This window comes from Coenobita brevimanus, chromosome 103 (assembly GCF_032717465.1).
Source record: "Coenobita brevimanus isolate Jiangsu-jjx chromosome 103, ASM3271746v2, whole genome shotgun sequence".
Taxonomy (NCBI): domain Eukaryota; kingdom Metazoa; phylum Arthropoda; class Malacostraca; order Decapoda; family Coenobitidae; genus Coenobita; species Coenobita brevimanus.
The window spans coordinates 1,964,378-1,985,396 of NC_137056.1; the positions used below are offsets into that span (position 1 = coordinate 1,964,378).

General features: G+C 41.0%; 1 protein-coding gene across 1 annotated transcript; it reads right to left on the reverse strand.

Annotated features, from left to right (window-relative positions):
* Positions 1-906: 906 nt before the first annotated feature.
* On the reverse strand, positions 907-14,398 carry LOC145415551 (glucose dehydrogenase [FAD, quinone]-like). The gene is made up of 14 exons (XM_080284774.1): positions 14,236-14,398; positions 12,185-12,393; positions 11,510-11,695; positions 10,817-10,955; positions 9,932-10,047; positions 9,106-9,162; positions 8,676-8,789; positions 7,643-7,793; positions 6,481-6,641; positions 5,345-5,522; positions 3,726-3,799; positions 2,779-2,930; positions 1,374-1,514; positions 907-937 (listed from the first exon to the last, which is right to left on the reverse strand). Exons 1-14 carry the CDS (start codon positions 14,396-14,398, stop codon positions 907-909), a joined length of 1,872 nt encoding a protein of 623 aa, XP_080140900.1.
* Between the last annotated feature and the right edge of the window lie 6,621 nt (positions 14,399-21,019).

The following is a 21,019-nucleotide window of genomic DNA, read 5'->3' on the forward strand; positions in this document are numbered from 1 at the left end:
TTGTCATGATGCAAATTTTTGGATATGAATGAGGGCCAAGATGATGGTGGGTAATGTCCACGACATTCTATTTCTGAACAAACTTGCAGCTCCAACCAGTTCAACAAGATTTCCAGCAATGACACAGTACATTCTTTATACTGTAATCAGTTAAGGTTTACTTTTCAAAAGATATTATACTTCCCCTGACTGCTCATTAAACTCTGTCTCTTCATGTACTTTTACTTACTTTTTCATATATGCTTCCTAGATTTAATAACAATAATAATCAGAGCAGTCTACTTTACAAGGCTGGAAATTAAGTATTAAAGTTTCAAAATAGTCCTCTTTGAACTGCTTTTTTAAAATATAGCTGATTTTGCAAGTAAGGTGGAAGGGGGGTGAGACCAAGGATGAGGTGAAAGGGTGTATGAGGGTGGGGTGAGAGTTTGAGATAGGACACCCTGATGGTGGAACATAAGGTGACATTTGTGGCTACCCCTTCCGGGATTAAGACATCTAGCTTCAGACAGACTGAAGTAAATGGATGAGAATATAACTGGCTTCAGAGACTGACCGATAAACAAGATATAAATATACCTGTAATACTGTGTAGTGCATTGGCTGTATGCAAACTGAGTACTGTATAAAGTGCAGTTTGGTATGAATATGTGAACTAGGAAGATGTTTTCCTAAGGATCACACTTATTATAATCAACCATATTAACTCGGCAGAACTAAATAATGTAACATCTTCCACACACACGGGTAATTAATGTATAATCGCTTATATTTATGAGGTAGGAATGATTACTTTCCAAAGCATATCAAACTTAGTACTGACACCCATCCCTCTTAATTCAAATCTCACTCTCCTTTTACTATTTAATATCAAGTTGCTTTTGCACAACTTAGGTCGGATTTGTTTTAGGAGATGTTGCATATAATGGTACAGTACCTGGTATAAAGTATTAAATTTGTCATGGGTAACTGACACACTAAATGCTATATAATAAGTGTCAGTCAGTTCCAATAATGTAGGCTCAGGTACATAAATGCTTAATTCAGGTGTATGATGTGGCAAATGTGAAATGCATCAACATGAATGAGCAAAGACCAAGAACAGGTAATGTTCATTTTAACTACTTTAATAGTAGGCTTTCTCCCTAACTACTTTCATCTTCTTATATCACACTGGCCTCCTTAACTACTGAATGTCCTTATCTCTCTTCTGTGTAAGTGAACTTACCTTCTTAACTAACCCAACCTACCAACTTGCAAACACTTTAACTACACACTCTTCTCCCTAACTGCTGTACCTCCCAAACTACCAACTTGTCTCCCAAACTACCTTACCTCCCTAACTACTGACCCTTCTCCCTAACTACCCTCACCTCCCCTGCCCCTGCCACGCCTGCCTGATGAGGTGCGCAGCCCTCTCAGCGATCATGATGGTGGGTGCATTGGTGTTTCCAATACTGATGGTGGGCATGACGGAAGCATCTGCCACACGCAGACCTTTCACACCATACACCCTGCCAGGTAGACCAAAACTGTAGTACTGTACAATACAGTAGTAGTAGTTGTAGCACCAGGTTCATCTGAATTATGAGGCCAATGGACTGTTGGCTTAAGTTTCCCTTCTGCAGTCCACAATCTTCCTTTCAGAAGATTGGAAAGTAATTAAGGGATGTTTGCATAACCAGGTGGTAGTGTCACCCTGTTACAGAATATCAGTTCCACCAGATGATGGAGTCCCTCTCCAACAACAGACAAATATTAATGGAGAAATAACCTGAGTGGTTCATAAACTGTGCCCTCCTATCCTGCTTGTCATAGGGATGGCTCAGTCTGTTGGTAAGAGTTGTGCAGATACTGTATTTAGGCTGCTGCATGAAATTTCTTATCAGACATGCAATCAATGGACACAAAGAAGCAGACACTACCAAGGAAGAAAATGGTTATGGGAATAAGAAAATTATGTAATAAAAAACACAGCAATACTGACTGAGCTGTCCCTCCAACACACGAGAATTGGGATGCATAAAATGTGTACCATCCTGTACAGCAACAATAGGTACAACTGTATTGAACTATGGGGAAAAAAATATACATATGTATAGACAATAAAGCAGCGCTATTACTGCAACCACCAAAAGACTTCAGTCAGCTTACCAGAGACCTCTCATAGTGCACGGACTCTTCTATCTAGGGGTAAACTTTACAAAATGTATTGTAGGTGTTAGGTTGTATCACTGTAAGACTTGGCAATTAGGAGATGGGAATATGACTGGAATGCACAGAAACAAGAATGCTGAGAGGAATGAACAGGGTTTCACTGAATGATAAGAGATAAGAACTATGTTGTGAGTGATTTGGCATAAGAAATGGCAAAAGTGGGGTGAGTTTCTATATGGAGATCCCAGGTTTGGGGACTGAACAGGGAAATGACTCAAAATTGCAACATATGGATAGCTGCCATAGGGTGAAAGAATGTACACATGCTAGAATGATCAATGGCCTCTAAACATCAATATTTGCCACTACTGTATTAACCCATTTAATCCAATTATGTATTTTGTTTTTTCTTGCTACCATCACACAGTTTTTAGCCTAGATGAGACCTTTCAGACTGGAGAAGCTAGATACAGCTTTCATTGGCCAATTCATTACAAAAGATCTTTAGGAAGCTGAATAAAATTATCTGGAAATAAAAAAACAAAATCAAAGATACATCAATGGACTGAAAGAGTTAAACCATTTCTAGAGCATCCTTACAACACCTGCCATTAGCCTCACCTTAGTTCACTGTCAACAACAGCCAGTCGGTCCAAGACAGGGCCCAGTCTACACGTCCCTACATAGTGATAGGTGGTGGTGGCCATGTGCCGAACGTAGCAGGTCCAGTATGCATCACTCCCATAGGCTGTGTGGGTGCAGCTGGGGAGGGGCTGGTATCAAAGGGAAAAAAATGGCATCAAGTAATTAAAGAAGTCATACCCTAAACATGTGTTCCTCTTCCTATTTCTAGATCCTACTCATCCCAGTGACAATGAAAAGTACATGTACTCTTAAATAAAAGACTTTATAACACTCCTCAGGACACTAGAACTAGGGTTACAATGATGAAATGTGCTGTTGTAGAAGAATCTGATGGTTACCATACTTTGGAAATGGTGTAGTGTTGCTGTGCTGCATACAGCACTACAAAGCTATTCTGATCATGACCTAAGACTTTCCTGTGTGTCTTTGCACAAACAAAAACAGAGAGAAGTATCAAGCAATTGTTGAAATTGTGACTGGTTCAAAATGAAACTGCTGAAATTCTGCCTGGAAACATGTTCAGTACAGCTGTAGTTGTGGAATGAATCACATAATGTAGTGAAGGTACTCTATTAGATTGCACTGTGTACTTTTCAGTTATTCGTCTGCCAGAACAGTTCATAAAGTAATGTACATGGTAAACAAGGAGATCGATCCTGTTAACTGCCACAGTACTATACTGTGCAGCATTCAGTGTTAGTATAGTGGTCCAGTGTAAAACTACGACTATCATCATCATCAATCGTAGTCAAGTCCACTGCAGGACAAAGGCCTCTACAACCTTTTCCACTCAAACCTAATAGCTATTAGCCTGTTCCAATCACCATCATTATAGTCAACTGTTATGTGGTAAGGGCAGAGGAAAAAGAAAAGTAAGAGGCTGAAGATAAGAGAGTATAACAAGAGAATGTTTTACTAGTTACCTTTTCAAAGAACCTGGCTTGTAGTTTGTGAGTGAAGGCCGTGGTGTTGCCTAAGGCCAGGGCAACTCTGATACCTGGGGAGGCAACACCAGTTAGTTGTGGCAATGCAGCATCTGCAGTGATATTAATTTACAATTTAATGACAACCAGCAGACACCTGATTACCCACACTGATCATCCACATGTGACTAAGTCCCCCTTATATATACACTTAGAGTAATTGGCAAATCAGTTTTATAGATAGCAATATAACTTTGCACAGCATTTTCCTGTGTGTGAATTAACATGGACTTTAATACAAAAACATAAAAAATGTTCATATATAATGTGAACCTTCTATCAAATGATAAAATTATAAAAATAGCCAGTCCCAAACCCAGTGTAAAGCATAAGAGACATGACTAGGCTACCACTGTCCTTAATATATAGGGTTATGTGACCAGGCAATGCAATGATGGCATTACATGATCAAAAAGCTTCCAACTGCTTCCTGGGGATCTGGACTACTACATACAACACAATTATAGTTTATTTTAACTATAATTATAGTTCATTTTAATTAGGTGCAGTTCAAAAGCAGAATAAGAATGGTTTTGCTCAGCATAATTCCATGCAACCTCTTAGTGACTAGCACAATATACAAGTTTAATCTTCTACTATAGCTCAGGATTCAGGATGGGCAGATGGCAGTTTTCTACCTAGTTGAAGTGAACAGAGTATAGTGCCTTAAATTAAGTAATGTATCATATATATTCAAAGGCTCAACAGACATTAAATGGATATATCTTTACTTGCATAATTACACCCCTCATCTGTCACAATTAAATTCCAGATACACAAACAATATGTCTGTCCAGCTAGGCATTTATAAACAAACATCTTTATTACCATCTTCTACTGCCTTGGTGCTACAGAGGGATACCTCCATCTGGTGTCACCAATATAACCAAGCAACTCTACTAGCCATTTATAGAAACATCCTTCAACTACTTCCCCATCCCCTACAATGAGGATGGTAGACTGCATGAGGAAGGCAGCTTCAACCTGGAGTCCACCAGGTTCCCATTCAGCTGAGGCTGATGTTGAAACTGTTAATACTCAATCACCTACACCTCAATGGGATAATGTGGGACTAAATGTTACTGCAAGTGCCTGGTGATCTAGCAGTTAGAATTCCCCAGCTGGAGTGATGACCTTCCATATGTCTGATCCTAAATAGGAGCTTGGAGTTTTTTTTTTATTATGTAATGCCACAAAAAGAAGCAGGCTAGTCATCTACGATTTTAATGTACTGGTCTATGGTAAATTGCCCTGGACCCCTACACCTTGGAAAGGGTAAAATAGGACTGGCTGTTACTACTATTATTTCTTTAATGTTACTGTGGGTGTTGGAGAGGGACTTCTTTATGCCGTGGCATCAACATAACTGGGCAGCTCAACTTCCAGATTATACTGTATAAACATCCCTCAACCATTTCCCTATCTTCCACAGGGATGTGTGGATAGCAGGGGATGGGCAACTTAATCCTACAGTCCACCAGGTTCCTGTTTTAGATTACCCTGGAGCCACAACATCAACAACATTACTGTTATGATAAGCTAACTTCACAGCAGTGTACCTCTAACAAGTCTGGCAACATCATGTGGGTGAGCAAGGTATTTAGGGTTGATGATGGGGGGGTGGTGAGGGTTGGAGGACTTGAGAGTGACCGTTCCTCGGCTCTTGGGCTGCACCAATGTGGGTCGTATGTTCAGACCACGCATTCCCAGGACCTCACTGTAGTAGTCTTTGAATCTCTGGGGGAAAAAAATCTGCTAAGTCTTGAATTCATCACTATATCATTATATTAAGCCCTTACATAATCTAACCTAACCTCAACCTACCCTATCTTAACCTTGCCTATCCTACCTTGGCCTAACCTAACCTAACCTAACCTAACCTCTGTGGAAAAGGATCTGTCTATCATATTGCTTATTTATCTATGTCTACAACCAGACAAAGTGGGTGGCTACAACAGACAAATTGCTTCCATGTCGCACTGTCCTCAGCCATCAGGGTTCCCTCCCTTCAACTCACACCACCCTCATTCATATACTGTTCCTCTCCACCCCCATCCATTGCAGTGTGCTGGTGACCTTTCCATTTCATCCTTGCTATGACCAGCAACAAAATCTCTGTGAAAAAGTATCTGTTTAAAACCTTAATCAATCCCTTCACATTGATAATAATTGTTAATGTTTTCTTGCTACCACCATGTGGTTTGTATTCCACCCTAACCTAAGTTAACCTCAAATGACCCTAACCTCAATCTGCCCCAGCCTAATATTAACTTGATATGATTTTACCTCTACAAGCCTTGACCAATCATCAGCCTGCCCTAATCTAAACCTCTGAACTGACAACCTCAATCCACTCTACTCAAACCTCAATGTATCCAAACCCATCTCATCCTTCCCTAGCCTGATAAATTATGATGAACTATATCAAACTCAGTCAACTCCAACCTAACTCCAAACTACTCTACTCGTAATATCAACCTGCTCCATTCCAAGCTAGTCACTTTGTTTTCATCTGACAGAACTTGTCTACTCACACAATGTGAATATTAGGTCATAACTGCAGGAAATTCAATGAGCCTAAGTAATGAGGCAGGAATAAGTCTCCTTCATTACTAGTCATACCAACCCACCAATCTGACTACGGTAGGCCACCATCTGAGCTAACATACTATGAGACATGCTGACATGCACTGACCTGCCTGTTCAGTCCCCAGATGGATGGATAGATGGCCCCTTTATCCGCTGAGGGTGAAAGTCCAGCCATGAAGAGCTGTATATCAGGCCAGGAGGGGTCACCCCCCTCATCCACACGTACCCATGCATTTACCAGCTCTGTGTCAGGTGTGGCAAGTGGGCCTGCCAGAAGAGGGGTGAGGGGATGATTACAGTAAATTCTAGTTATATGTTGTATTTTTCTTGTATTCATTTTTGCCAACATGCCTAGCCCCAGGTTCCCACGCTCCTCTCTGGGGCGACATAGGATTGGATGATGGATGGATGGATTCATTTTTTGCTTTTATGTGCACAATAATCTCAGAAAAACTACCTGTCAGAGTTCCATTGCTACCTATTAATCTCATTTGCCAGTTTCACACAATTTTCATTATCAGTGAAAAAAAAGCTATATTGGAACACATAGCCTACCCAACATATAAAGAAGGCTTACAGAAGGCTGCTATATTTAATTTTACAGATATATCACTGGGTACAAGACAGTGCACTTGGTAAGGTCATATGGAGAGAACTGACAGACGTATACTGGTGAAAGGAGTATACATGAGGTGAAAGGAGGCACTGTAAGGCAAGGTGAAGGTGGAAGAATGTGGTAGAAGAGTGTGTAAGGTGGCAAGGTATGGATATTGATGAGACCAAGGAACATACTGAGGACAAAGAGTCTTGGATAAGTTATGTATGACAGTGAACATGACAAGGGTTTGGCACCTTTTCCCCCAAACTTGTCAGACCATTAACTGATTATCTGACAGGTAATATGAAGTGCATTTATAATAATAATCTCTAAAAACACATAGGTTTGTGAGGTGAGGCCTGGACTTAGAAGGGATTAATGATGTGTAAATGAGTGTTTGGCCTATTTCACTGACATGCTACTGGTGATTCTCCCACTTTCATACTTTCCTTTCCTTGTTTCCTAGATGTCATCATACTAAAGAGGTTATGACCTAGGAATGCTGTAAGGTCAGTGTTAATGACTTCATGAAGCATCATACTACCTCTTTTCTAAGTGAACAGCTCTTACATTGAAGCAAAGAAAAAAGGAAACTCTTTAACTTTTGTTAAAACACACCCCACACACCCACACCCACACCCACCCACACACACACACACACAAAACCCACCAGTGCTGTCCCTGGCATAGCGAGCGAGCCCCACAAGATATCTTGAGAATACATCAGGAATGGCCTTAGGGAGGGTCCAGGTGAGGCCATTGACACCCACATGGTCCTGCAGGTTACAACCAACACCAGGTAGGTCAGCCACCACAGGGATCTGAGAAGTTATATTAAGCTTAGTATGGCAGAGTACAGTACGCCAGGGAATGGTGGGGCAAAGACTAGTAGAGTACAGTAGGATAGGGAATGGAAAGGTAAGGTAAGATAAAGATAAGGCAGGGCAGGGTTGGTTAAATACTGGATAGGATAATCTAAAATAGGATCTGGTAACACAGGAGAGTGATGAGTAAGGTTAGGTAGGGAAGATGTTGACTCTTATGTGGTACTGAAGGTTATGACCACCATCATGACTGTCAGCTACCACAGGGATCTGAGGGACTAGTTTTGGGCAGGCTGTGTTGTGCTCTTTTCCATCAAATCAGACCAAAATGGGTTGGATTCCTTCATCAGTACCTACATCATATTCAAAACCATCCTCACTCCTATATTTACCACCCTTCTGTCTTCACCAAAATCTTTGCTGCCTTTACTATTTTTACCACAATCTCATCTCTACACCACCATCAGCACCAACCTTCACAACCCACAAAACCTTCATCACCTTCCATTAACATACAGACATAGCATTAAGTCAGAACATCAACATCTACAATTTAAATCTTGTGTTTGGTCGGCTGTTGAAAGGGCCCCACACCTGACAGCAAGAGCAACTGTGGTGAGATATTGGTACCAGACATTATCACCACCACAAACACCAACCATAAAACCTTCCACCACTTTTACCATCACTTCTTGCAAGCACTAACCTTCAATACTACCATCACTATCATTTCAAACATCAACACCAATCTTCAATATCCTCATCACCCTCACTCTCCTTATCATCATTTTCATCACCACTCATACAGTATATAATGTAAAGGATAAAGCTTAAATACACAGCCATACAGAAGGAGGTCAAAAGTGATTAGTGATATACCCTGTGCTTGGTGAGATGCTTGTGGGGCCCTACACCTGACAGCATAAGCAGCTGTGGTGAGACCAGAGCACCAGCCGTAACCACAACTTCACGTAGAGCACCGATCACAAATACCTGGAAATTCATCATTTTGTTATTATTTTTTTTCCCATCATTCTTCACCTACCCATACACCATCACTTGAAATATCATCTTTATCTAAGCAGAAATACTCACACATAATCATCATCAACTCCTGCCCAAATTTTAACCTCTTTCCAACATGCCACTTAAAACACTGTAAGCTCAGATATACTGACCTGTTAAAAGACGTTCAACATAACTTGAATGCAAGCTTTCCCACACCCATTCATCCATCAAGTATACAGCATGAGATGCAGCATTTCTTACTGAGACAGGATCCAACCCAAGCCACATAAAATATGCTTACCATTCCACTGTGCTCAATCTCGACGCCAACTGCCTGCTTCTCCTTATTCAATACAACCTGGGGGAAGGGGGGGAAATAAATAAATAAATCACACTTAGACAAATTAAACACACAGGTCATCTAACATCAAGTTTGGCTAATATATACTTTTAGACATTTTAACCCATTCACTTCAATGATACTTTGCATAACATTCTTGGTTTCTCCACACAGTAACAATCACATTACCCTAGATTTTTTTAAACTGAAGAGGTTAGATGAAGCTCTAAATAACACCTTAAAGGTGATTGTTTTTACTAAGTTTAACAAAATTACTAAGCAATGAAGCAAGCAATCTACCATATTAGTACTGTAAATACACATACCAGAATCTATCCAAGGTTTACCAGACACTGTTTCTAACAACCTGTACTACTTGTATATTTCTCCTGAGATTTAAAAGAATCACCTTGTGAAATAAATGATACAGTAATAATAACTTGAAAAAAAAAAAAAGTTAAGTGTACAGTGACAGTTTATTCTGAGGCCAAACAGTTCTATGTGCCACCCATCTTTATATGTCACCAGTTACGTGCTAATACTCAACCTCCATACTGAATATAAGCTAAGTTTGTCTCAATTAGAACTGGTGTATTGGTATTAGTGGGGCAATAAATGGTATATTACTGGGTCTTGTGGAAGATCTGTAAAAACTGTTGTAGTGAAACTTAAGTCATCACTGTTTCATATCCCTGCCTGAGATTGGACCTGCATCATTTTGGACAATACATAACGTCTCAAACCAGTCTTAGTTGTCTCTCTCTTTCTCTCTCTCTCTCCCACTCACCTTGAGGACTTTAGCAGAGTGTAGGATGTGTAGATTGGCTGGAACAGGGTTGAGAAAGCAGTCCCCTGTGGAACTCCTACGTCCATTCTTGATGGTGAAACTAGAGTAGGAGAAGCCTGTGCAGTGGATGAAGGACAATTAGGGTGAAGAAATGGAGGAAGTGGGTGTGTGGAAGGATGCAGGAAGAGGTGGAAGATAGAAGTCTGTGGAGCAGGGGAGAGTATATTAGGTAAAGTGGAAGAAATGATGGAGAAGGTGGAGAGAATATGAGGTTGTGTAAGATGAGTAGAGTAGGAGAAAGATGTGGAATGGTGGAAATTAAACAAATATGAAGAAGTGGAGAACAATCAGTCACTGAAACCTAATCTTCCCTCTACTGACAACTCCAGATCTTCCCATACATTCTCTACATCGCTTGGGCAATCAGAGCTCTCCCTCCTCCCATTCTGAGTTTTTATAATCTCATGTATCAGGCACTCACATACTCATTCTCCTTTACTGATAATTTCAAATGTTCCCTTAATCTCCTATCACCTGGAAAATAAGATATCCCCTTACCTGACAATTTGAGTGTTTCCATAAGCCCACAAAACAAACAGGCACTCAAAACACCACTACTTAGCCTCTTGAATCTGGCTGACATCCACTGTAGTTTACTCTTACTGGTACCAAAAATTTTTGTTTATATTGGAAAAGACCTCAAATAGTGAATGCTTGTAATAAGACTATGGCTAACCCCTCCAAGTTGAACAGTCTACCCCAAGCTCAATAAAATCACCAGGATAGCAAGAATAAACTGAAAAAACATCCCTAGACTTTGTGGGTTTAAATATACTACTGTTCTCCCAAGATAACACTAAATAAATATTATCATCTGCCACTTACCAATCTGAGAGGGTCCATTAACGTCGATGATGGGGTATCCGAGCTGAGCTCCTCCCTGTAGGAAGGCACGAGTGAGGGGCCCTTGAAACCCTCCAGTTATACCCAGGGGGCCACCATGCCCATAGATTCCACCTAAAGCATCAAGCAGAATAAATATGTTGGTAATAATTATATCTTCTCACATTCAGTACCATAGACATCCATCAACATCATCATCCCAGCCCTATTTCCAACTGCTACAGTGCACAGGATCCATACACAAGAACAGTGTATAAAATCAGGAGAGCTATCAATACACTACCCAATGAAGCGAGCCTCACATCCATTAATCATTCAAGCCTTTAAAATTCTCAACTCCACCTCACAAGTCTAATGTGTACACACACACACACACATTAATGTGCTTCATTTCATGCAGGGGTAAGTATTGGAGTACTCATAATGCAGGACAACCCCTTCCAGCCACAGGATACACTTAATAATTTTAATTATCTGTGCCATCTTGTGACAATTTCATCCATTAAAAGATTTATCAAACTGGAAAGGCAACATATTTTTAAAACTGGAGGCCTTCAGTGACATCATCTCTGAGCAAAAATCTTTCCCAAGCTGAATCAAGTTGTTTGGGGATAGCCAAAACAATCTAAAAAGTAAGGTGTCATCAAAGCATCAGAATCCAAATATGATAGTCTCTTTACCTGTCTTAGGCCCTGAATAATCCTGTGAGGCAAGAAAGAATGGTAGAACAGTGTTGTAGTCCCAGCCCAGGTTGCCGAGACTGGCCCAGTGGTCATAGTCCTGCCTGGCTCCCCGTACATAGAACATACCATTGATGAGAGACGATCCTCCAATGCCATGACCAGTCACTAAACGCGCCATCTGAAAAAAAATAAAGGGGGGAGGATGGTTAATCTCTCTCTCTCTCTCTCTCCCTCCCTCCCTCCCTCTCTCTCTCTCTCTCTCCCTCCCTCCCTCTCTCTCTCTCTCATACAACATTCAGTTGGTCAGTGACAACCATTAAATGCCATGACCAAACACTAAACAAGTACACACACCACAAAGCCCGCCAGGAGACAGGACGTGTGTGCTAGGCAATCCCTAGGTCCTGTTCTCCCCACTTACTGTTTTTTAACCAGCCCATACACCACTGACCGGGCTAATGTATGGCCCGGCCTGCACTATATGTGCAGGGAATCTTTCAACGAAAAAAAACTAAACAAGTCATGTAAGGAAATTAAGCTAATGAGTTGCATCTTTTATAGTAACTGCCTTCAGTATACGTGATGGGCAATGTAAGATATGGCTGTGAAAAGCACATGTGTGTGTACTAGAACCTAAAGCATTTATGCAGTAAGATAAGTCACCTACCCTATTCACAAATCCAGCTAGGCCATCTCGCTGCCTGGTAGTGAAGTAAGGTCTATGTGATGGGTGTCCTGGGATAAGTGCCACAGGGTAGAGTGCAGGGATCCTGGTCTCTGGGGGAGGGGTACCACCTGCCTCCACCACAAGCACACTCCATCCCTTCTCTTCACTCAGCCGACCACCCACCACACTACCTGCAGACCCACCACCCACTGTAAGGTAGAAGAAAAGGGGTGAAATGGGGCATAATAAAGGGTAGAAAAGTAGTTAGGAAGGGCAACTGGGGAGAGTAATGGGAAATACAAACTTGTAAGGGATGAAGGGAAAAAAAATGGTGAGATAAGGGCGGCCTAGAAGATGAGGAATGATAAGACAAGAGGAGGGGAAATTATGGCGAAGAGGTAAGGAGGAAAGAGATAAGGGAGGGTGAGGAAAGTGGCAAAGTTATGGCAGGGAACAGACTTGTATCACCTGCACATTCCATCCCCTCTCCTCATCTCCTGGTTCAGCTGACCACCCACCACAATCCCTACGGAGTCTCCACCACTATAGAGGCAAAATGGGTGTGCAGGTGGAGATATGGGGAAGACAATACACAGAAGGGAGGGAAACAGGGGGAAAGAATAAGGGAAAGAAGAATGAGAAATGGCGAGATGAACTGACAGGGAAGGTGGAAAAGATGGGGGAAATGAAAAACAGGAAGGAAAGACAAGAAGAAGGGGATGAACAGATTCCACCACCAACACAATGCCTCCACTCACTGTAGGGAAGATTAATGGGGGTGGGGAAGAAAGAAACACAAACAGAAATAAGGATAAGGTTGAAAGAGTAGCTCCTTCTGTTTGGTACATGACTCACAACTAGGGAGACTGGGCATAGATCTGATTGTCTGTTCCCTGAGGCCCTGTAGGAAGGAATGGAAATGGGAGAAAGTATGTGGGGGAAGTTAAGGGAAAAAGTGAATGTAAGGAGAAGGAAAAGAAAGATAAGAAATAGAAGAGGAGGAGGAGGAGGAGGAGGGGGGGAGGAGGAGGAGGAGGAGGAGGAGGAGGAGGAGGAGGAGGAGGAGGAGGAGGAGAGAGAGAGAGAGAGAGAGAGAGAGAGAGAGAGAGAGAGTCATGGGTGCTATTACAAAGACAGCAAGGCAATATTCTTCTAATTAACCCCTTCAATATGAGACCTCTCCTCTAAATGCAACAAAATGAAAATGAAGAGATGACACTGAAACATCATGATCATCACCATTATCAACATTAGTTTCACAATCACCATCATCATTAACATCACAACCATCATCATCACCATTAGCATAATCATCACCACCATCACCATTAGCATTATCACCACCACCACCATCATCATCATCATCATCATCATCACCACCATCATTAGCATCATCATCACTGTCATCCGCATTAGCATCATCACTGTCATCAACATTAGCATCATCATCACTGTCATCATCATTACCACCACCATCATCATAATCATCATCCAGACCTCTTTTCCCAGCTAAGAATGGAGTGAGAACATCAATGTAGCTTTCAGTCAATTCTATATATTTAACTCCATTCATTGCTTGCTCATAAGGGCTGTAAATCACAAACAAGTCCTCTCGCCTGTGTGTGTGTGTGTGTGTGTGTGTCGCAGTCATCTATTCACCCCACAAAACCGGTACATCATAAAACTTCCATCACCTTTACCGACGTCAACAAGCACTGAACAAAGGCGTGGTAATGTGGGGCAGGGGTGGTGTGTGTAAAGGGGTGTAAAAGTGTGGAGAGAGTGAGGGGTGTGTAGGTTAGGTGAGGGAAGGGTGTGCAAGTGTGTGGGAATGTGGAGGGAGGATGTGGAAGTGTGTAGCGAGGATGCGGAAAGTAAAGGAAATGTGTGGGGAGAGAGAGAGAGAGAGAGAGAGAGAGAGAGAGAGAGAGAGTACCTATTTCACTTATCTTTTCGTAACAAATTTTGTCTCCCCTCATACCCCATTCAAATATTCACACATTTACCTACCTATCAGTCTACATACATTTTAAGAAACTACACAGACTCACCAACAATAAAATCGTAGTGTGACCTAAGTGTGTACGGATTAGCATAGATGGGGAGGGAGGCTTGTGGTACTAGAAGACTCAGCACCAGGTGAAGCACGGGTAGAATGGCAGCAGTCAACAAGGGTACCAATGCGTCACCCGCTGCGTACACGTCAACTCCCATACTAATTGCAGTTAGGGTTCTTCTTTGTCTTCTTAATACTATCATCAATCCCTACACCTCGTGGGTGTAAAAATAATTATGTTCTGACTCCTGCTAATGCCAGATGATTATATTTATCACCGGGAAACCTCTCGTTCGAAATTTAAGTTATTCATCAGTATTACTTCCTCTTCGTCCTATTCTTCCTCTTCGTTGCTGTTGCTGGTTCTTATTCTTATCATTATCTCTTCTATTCCTTCTTGTTATAATTTATCATCTCCTCGTAGTAATTCTTTTAGCTGTTTTGGTATCCGCTTTTCTTTTTTTTCTTTTTCTTTGTTGCTACTGCATTTTGATTCGTGTTCCCTGTTGAAAGAAAAAAGTCATAAGAAAACAGTGTCCACATGCAACACAGTGGTTTCTGATATGGAGAAAAAAAAACATGAACACACAGAGAGAGAGAGAGAGAGAGAGAGAGAGAACCATCATGCGTGTAATGTGTGCGTTTCTTCTGGGTGCGGAATGCAAATGAACATGGATACAACTGCTTCTGTGAGTATAAATGTGTGCGCGTGTGCGTGTCTAGATATGTGTGCTTTCCCTCGTGCATGCCACTAAGTGTGTGTGTGTGTGTGTGTGTGTGTGTGTGTGTGTGAAAACGTAGATTTACTAAAAATGTGTAAAAACGTAATTTACTAAAAATGTCTGTCATGAACGCATATCTATCATGGGCGCAAGAACACGAATAAAATTCAAAACGACGAAAAATCACTGCCAAGTGAATTACTGGTACACGAATACTCTGTAAAACGTTAAAAATCACTGCGAAATCAAGCTGAAACAACTACAGGTACAGGAAAACATACAACGGACAACATCATCACACAACGAACGAATTATACATCGAGTCTGCCATTACCGTAATAAGGACAAATTGTATCCCACTGCTATCTGACTTTCACCCTAATTACCGGTATTTACTACTGATTATCCATCCCCATTTATCAGATATCATTTACTGTCAATTACCCATCCACATACTGAGCACCCTGTTATAGTATTTTCACTAAAACTTGTGGAGATTTTCGTCCTTTTGTAGCTTTGCTCTCCTAGTTCAACGGCAGAATTAAACACAAGCTCTACATCATTTCCATGGCACTTCTGCTTGACCAGACTATATTATGGAGATCAATTTCCCTACGCTCAATGGTAGAATTAAGCACGACAGCTCTATCTCCTTTCCTTTGGACTTCTTGACAATTATCATACTCATGTTGATCTCCTGTCACAACTCCCGACTGAAGATGGAGAGATTGCATATTTAGGCCAAGTCAAAGTTAAGAGAAAAGACGTTGTTAACCTCTCTCCTTGGCTGAATTAAAAAAACAGTCTTGTGGTAACGGTTATTAAAGAAAAAAATGAACACAAGAAGGACGCTACGATAGGGAAAAACTTAAAAAGAACGTGACAAACAGCTCTGAGAACTGGGAGAAAACATAACAGTAAAATGGAGCCAAAAAATAAATACATTAAAAGACTGGGATGGTGGTGTGGTGGGAGAGCTTAACCCCTTAACTCCAGCGACTTATTTTTCTTCCTCTATCATCTTGCTACCTAGGGATGATTTTATTCATCTTGCGAGGGAGGTTTCGACTGGTGGGCTTAGATATAGCCTTCATTAACCCCTTCCCTACGAGATCTACCAGAAGCCGAATTGGTTAGAGTTAACACACACAGCACGTCACCAGATTCAAGGATTATATAAACAAATCATCCATCCATCATCCAATCCTACATTGCCCCATAAGGAGCGTAGCAGCCCGGGGCTAAGCAGTTGGTCCCGACATTTAAGATGAGTGACCAGTCTCACTCATCCCTGAGTGGCATTATATGAGCAATCAACCCCAACCACCCGTCGGATATAAATCTTCACCGGCTCAATCCGACTGGAGCGCAATAATTACCCACTAAACCACCAGGCGCCAAAATTTGGTTATATGGTTACCACCCAGCGAAGTAAACGGTTTCCTGGTGTACAGGAAACCGTTTGGCTTGTCACTCAGTGTAGAGTCACCTACAGGCAGAAGGAAGAGGAAAGAATGAAGGAACGAAAGACAGAAGAGGGAGTGTAAAGTCACCCGTAGGCAGAAGGACAAGGAAGAATGAAAGGAAGAAAGACAGAAGAGGATGGAAGGAAAGAAGGATGGAGGAGAGGAACGGGCAGACACCCGACGACAACACTACATCGAGTGAGTGGATGGTGTGCGCCCCCACCTAAATAAATTGCTAACCTTTTCATGCCAAAAACAATTCTAATTTCTATTCCAACTAAAATAGACGATTTTCTTCAACTGAGAGTCATTGGAGCCCAAGAGATAAAAAGAACTAATGAACACAAAATTAGTCATTAGCCTATCGCGGAAGCGGTAAAATAGGCGTAAATGATGAGTAACACGAATAAATGAAAACGAATAAAGATACTGGAACGATGACAGCAGGTTAGAAATATGATTAGGTATTACAAAAAAAAAAAAAAAAAACTTTTTAGATATTTTTCTCTCGTCCCCCCCCCCCATCCGCTTTTTAAAAATAAAGATACGTTTTTACCTCAAAAGATTCACCCAATACCATCCGGTATTTAATAATGCAGATAACTTCGCCAAGGCGTTATTGGATAGGCACTGCAGGACAAGCTGTAAGGATAGGTTTACTATTATTATTATTCTGAAGATGGCCGTAGGATTGTTGACGGCCAAGTTTGGACAAATCCAGATCAATAACATTAAAATTTCTCCGTAAATTACAGATTACCTCGTCAGCTCTGTAGCTAAAATATAAAAAGACAACAGAAATGGATGGAATTATTTTATTTTTTCCACCTTAATCTTGGCCCACATTTTTTTTCCTTTTCCAGTTTATTTCTCCTGGTTGGTTGGCTGATAACGACACTACTGTACTACCGCTCTACATCCTTTCCACTGCACTTCGTGATAAGGATACCGTGTTAATCTATTGTTACAACTCGGCTTTCAATACGGTGATGGCAATTTAAGACCAAGTTAGAGCAAAAGTAGTACAAAGAAAATGCATGTAAGTTTTTATTTTAGAGTACATGAAAGCACACCTTTAATTACAGGTGATTATATGACATAGGTGCTAATGATGAGAAGTGATATATGGAAGTAAGGGAAGCAACGCACGCATAGCTAAGCTCACGGTAGTATGGTTACACACACACACACACACACACACACACACACACACACACACACCATCAACATACTGTAATTTGCAATAACACACGGAATATTAATGTATAAAACGCAGGAATGAACTATACATTTTTCAAAATAACTTGGCCCATATTTTCGACCATTAGCAGCTTATTTTTCCCTAACTCACTGGAGGAACAGGACATTGCTACTGTTCTACATCTTTTCCATAGCACATCTTCGTGACTAGCACCATAGTCTAATCTCTTGTTACAACTCCGCATTCAAAGTGGGGAGATGGAAATTTTAGGGCCAAGTTAGAACGAGAACACACCTCTAAGGCCCATATTCTAGTCGGTTAAGGAAGCTCCCTAACACCTATTCCTAAGCGATTTATTTTGCTTATTACACCTTGCCGTCCTCTTGCGTCATTTAAATCATCCTAATATCACTAAACTCAGTCTATATAACGCACAAAACGATACTAGCCAGCTGAATCCAAAAATAAATCGGTGAGGAATAGCTATTACGGAGCTTCCTTAACGGACGTAAGAATGAAGGGAAAGGGGAGGTGACCGAATATAAGCTACGTGGATTACTCGGTATTCTCGGTCGCTTTTGGTGCTACTGACCTCATATTCAGTGCAGGACCTCCGGAGACGCTTTTGGGGTTGGCTTGGGTCTTTATGAGTCTCCGGGGGGATGTTACCTAGGCATCCTAACACATAAAGTGTGTGTGTGTGTGTGTGTGTGTGTGTGTGTGTGTGTGTGTGTGTGTGTGTGTGTGTGTGTGTGTGAATTCATGAAAAGTATTAAACTATTTCTACATATATCCTGTATCTGTATCAATTCATATTCACACGTGGGATCGGACCTCTTTCTCGGAGAGGGTATCACAGCCAGGGACAGTAATTATAAAAGATTTTAACCGACTCTTACGATAAACTGTTATCCTAATCAGTGGTTTATTTTCTTATATAATTTTGCTTTTTTCGTATTTTTCACGTTAATATTCACTCGTCTGCTTCTGAAATGTTTGAAAGTTAGGATAAAGGCATAAACACGACATCTCATATGAGGTTTAAGTTTAAAAAAGAAATATTATGCATACAGCGCCAGAACTCCCCCCTTCCTCATGCTTTCCTTACACGGATCAGGAAGGGACATCTGAAGCGAGAGCAGTGCATATTAAAGTCTAAGTGTTGTACTGGCTATATCTGTATGAGGACCAGTCTGTACAGTCAATCAAGAGTATCGCACACCTAGGATACGACGGATGTGAGAACCAGCGAATTTTGTAGGACACATGAAAATATTAACCTAGTGCCTGAAAAAAAAAAAAAAATGTGAACTTTTTTGTGTTATCGAGTCCTAATAGTTACCAAAGACAATACTGCACTTATAACCATAGGGTGCTCCATAATCAGTGCCTCGTCCGTGTTTCAGGATGATCCGTGTGGTAAAATGTTTTTTTTTTTTTTTGTCTGGCTGTACATACCGCGAGGGTATGATTGGTGACAGCATATCAATGGACACAATACCACCACTAGCATTAATTTATCTGCCACGGCTGGAATCAAACCCAGGCTCGTATTCTCGCCGGGTAAGGAAGCGCCCTAGCACCTCTTCCTTAACGATTTTTAGATATAATTGGTTAATATAATTTTGTACGTCATTTACGCAGAGTACGGCCATGTTTGAAGGACTTATATAACACAAAATGCAACCAGAAGGTGTGATAAGCAAAATAAATCGCTTAGGAAAAGGTATTAGGGAGCTTCCTTAACCATGGACAATAAGGCTCCCTGTAACAGAACAACCAGAACAGGAGGCTAATGCGATATCCACCTAACTATCGTGACCATGTAAAGAAAAAAAAATGAATATCGCATAACTGAATTTCTTTTATCTACTGAAGGGGGGGGGAGGTAGTTATATTGGTATCCTTTCGGTTACGCCCTTGCCTGCAGCCCCCTTACTCGTACTGAATGGTGAGTTGAAGTGCAGGAAATACAACGGAAGGAACAGGTGTCTTATTCTGTACTCCGGTGGTGACATGGGCTGGGTTGGGGGGTCCTGTTCAGGTGGATTTACACCTCCACATTCTCTTTAGCCACTCATTTCTGTACATTACACCCCCATATTCTCTTTAACAACTTATTTCTGCATACTACACCTTCACATTCTCTTGTATGCTTGGTGATTTATTCTGCATATTGCACCTTACCATTCATTTACGCTTCATTACTTATTATGCATAAAACACTTTCACTATTTTATGCTCCGTGTATTGTTCTCATAATGACATACTTTGCATCCATGACATATAGAGGATAACAAGCAGTGAGGTCCTGAAGAAATGGCTAAAAATAAGTGCTAAGAGGCCTACAAAGCCACTTATAATACGGTCCAGGGTCCAGTGGTCCGTTCTCTGTACCATTTTTACACTTTCATCCAGCAAAGATTACAAGGTTAGGTTTGTTTTCTTGGTGTCACATTAAGTTAGGTTATTAGTCAGGTTTGGATCGGTTCGGTACTAGTTAAGTTAGGTTTGGTACGGTACGGTAGGTAAAGATTAGTTTAGGATGGGTTATGGTACATAAGGTACGGCAGAAGAAAAGGCAGAAAGTAAGGTAAGGTTGGATAGGGAAGGGTAGGGTAGGCAAGGTTTGATAGGTTTGGTAAGGCAGGGTTAGGTAAATTAAGGGTGGGCTTTAAGTTACGATGCTGTAGGAGAAAATGAAAATATGATCATCTTGGAAAAATCAAGCTTCACACTTAGTAAAAAAAAAAAAATAATAATAATAATGATATATACAGAAGGTAAATCTGTGGTGCGGGCTGCCTCCAGTGATCCATGCAGCCTACGTTATGTTTTATCCGCCTCAAAGGAACACTGACATCATCACAGCACAGCTGAAATTGGAGCATGTCGGGCCTGCTTCACAAGATAAACAGGTGCACGTGTTTACTTTTTTTTTTTTTTTTTTTTTTTTTACACAAGGGGAAAAACAAATGCAGAAAAAAATCCATAAACCTGACTACCGATGCGCGCCATTCATATAAAAATCTAACAATTGGACGAACCGCACTGAAAGACACTATATTCTATTCACTTTACGCATAACATTGCCTTCCCTCTATCTACCATGCTGAGCTATGGCAGGATTAACACTAGAATAAGCTGCTAGTTACAAAGTGCCATGGAAAGGATGTAGAGCCGTAGTACTGTCTTATTCTGCCACTTTAAGTAAGGAAAATAGGCTAAAAACTCTTTCGGATATTCCATCACGTTTCTGACAATCCCAGTAGCGTACGTCTTTTAGTAATTTTAACTATTTCCAGCACCACTTAATAATTCTTACATCATTTTCCTTCCAACAACACGAATCTTCCATAATCTCCAGGATCGCCTTTCTGACCAATGTTG

Bases quoted from the DNA above. Each gene is read 5' to 3' on its own strand.
- LOC145415551 (XM_080284774.1), bottom strand. From the start codon at position 14,398: ATGGGAGTTGACGTGTACGCAGCGGGTGACGCATTGGTACCCTTGTTG. The intron at 11,696-12,184 runs GTAGGTGACTTA...ATTTTTTTTCAG, and splicing joins TAGCTGGATTTGTGAATAGG to ATGGCGCGTTTAGTGACTGG. The intron at 1,515-2,778 runs GTGAGGCTAATG...TCTACCTGGCAG, and splicing joins GTTGTTGACAGTGAACTAAG to GGTGTATGGTGTGAAAGGTC.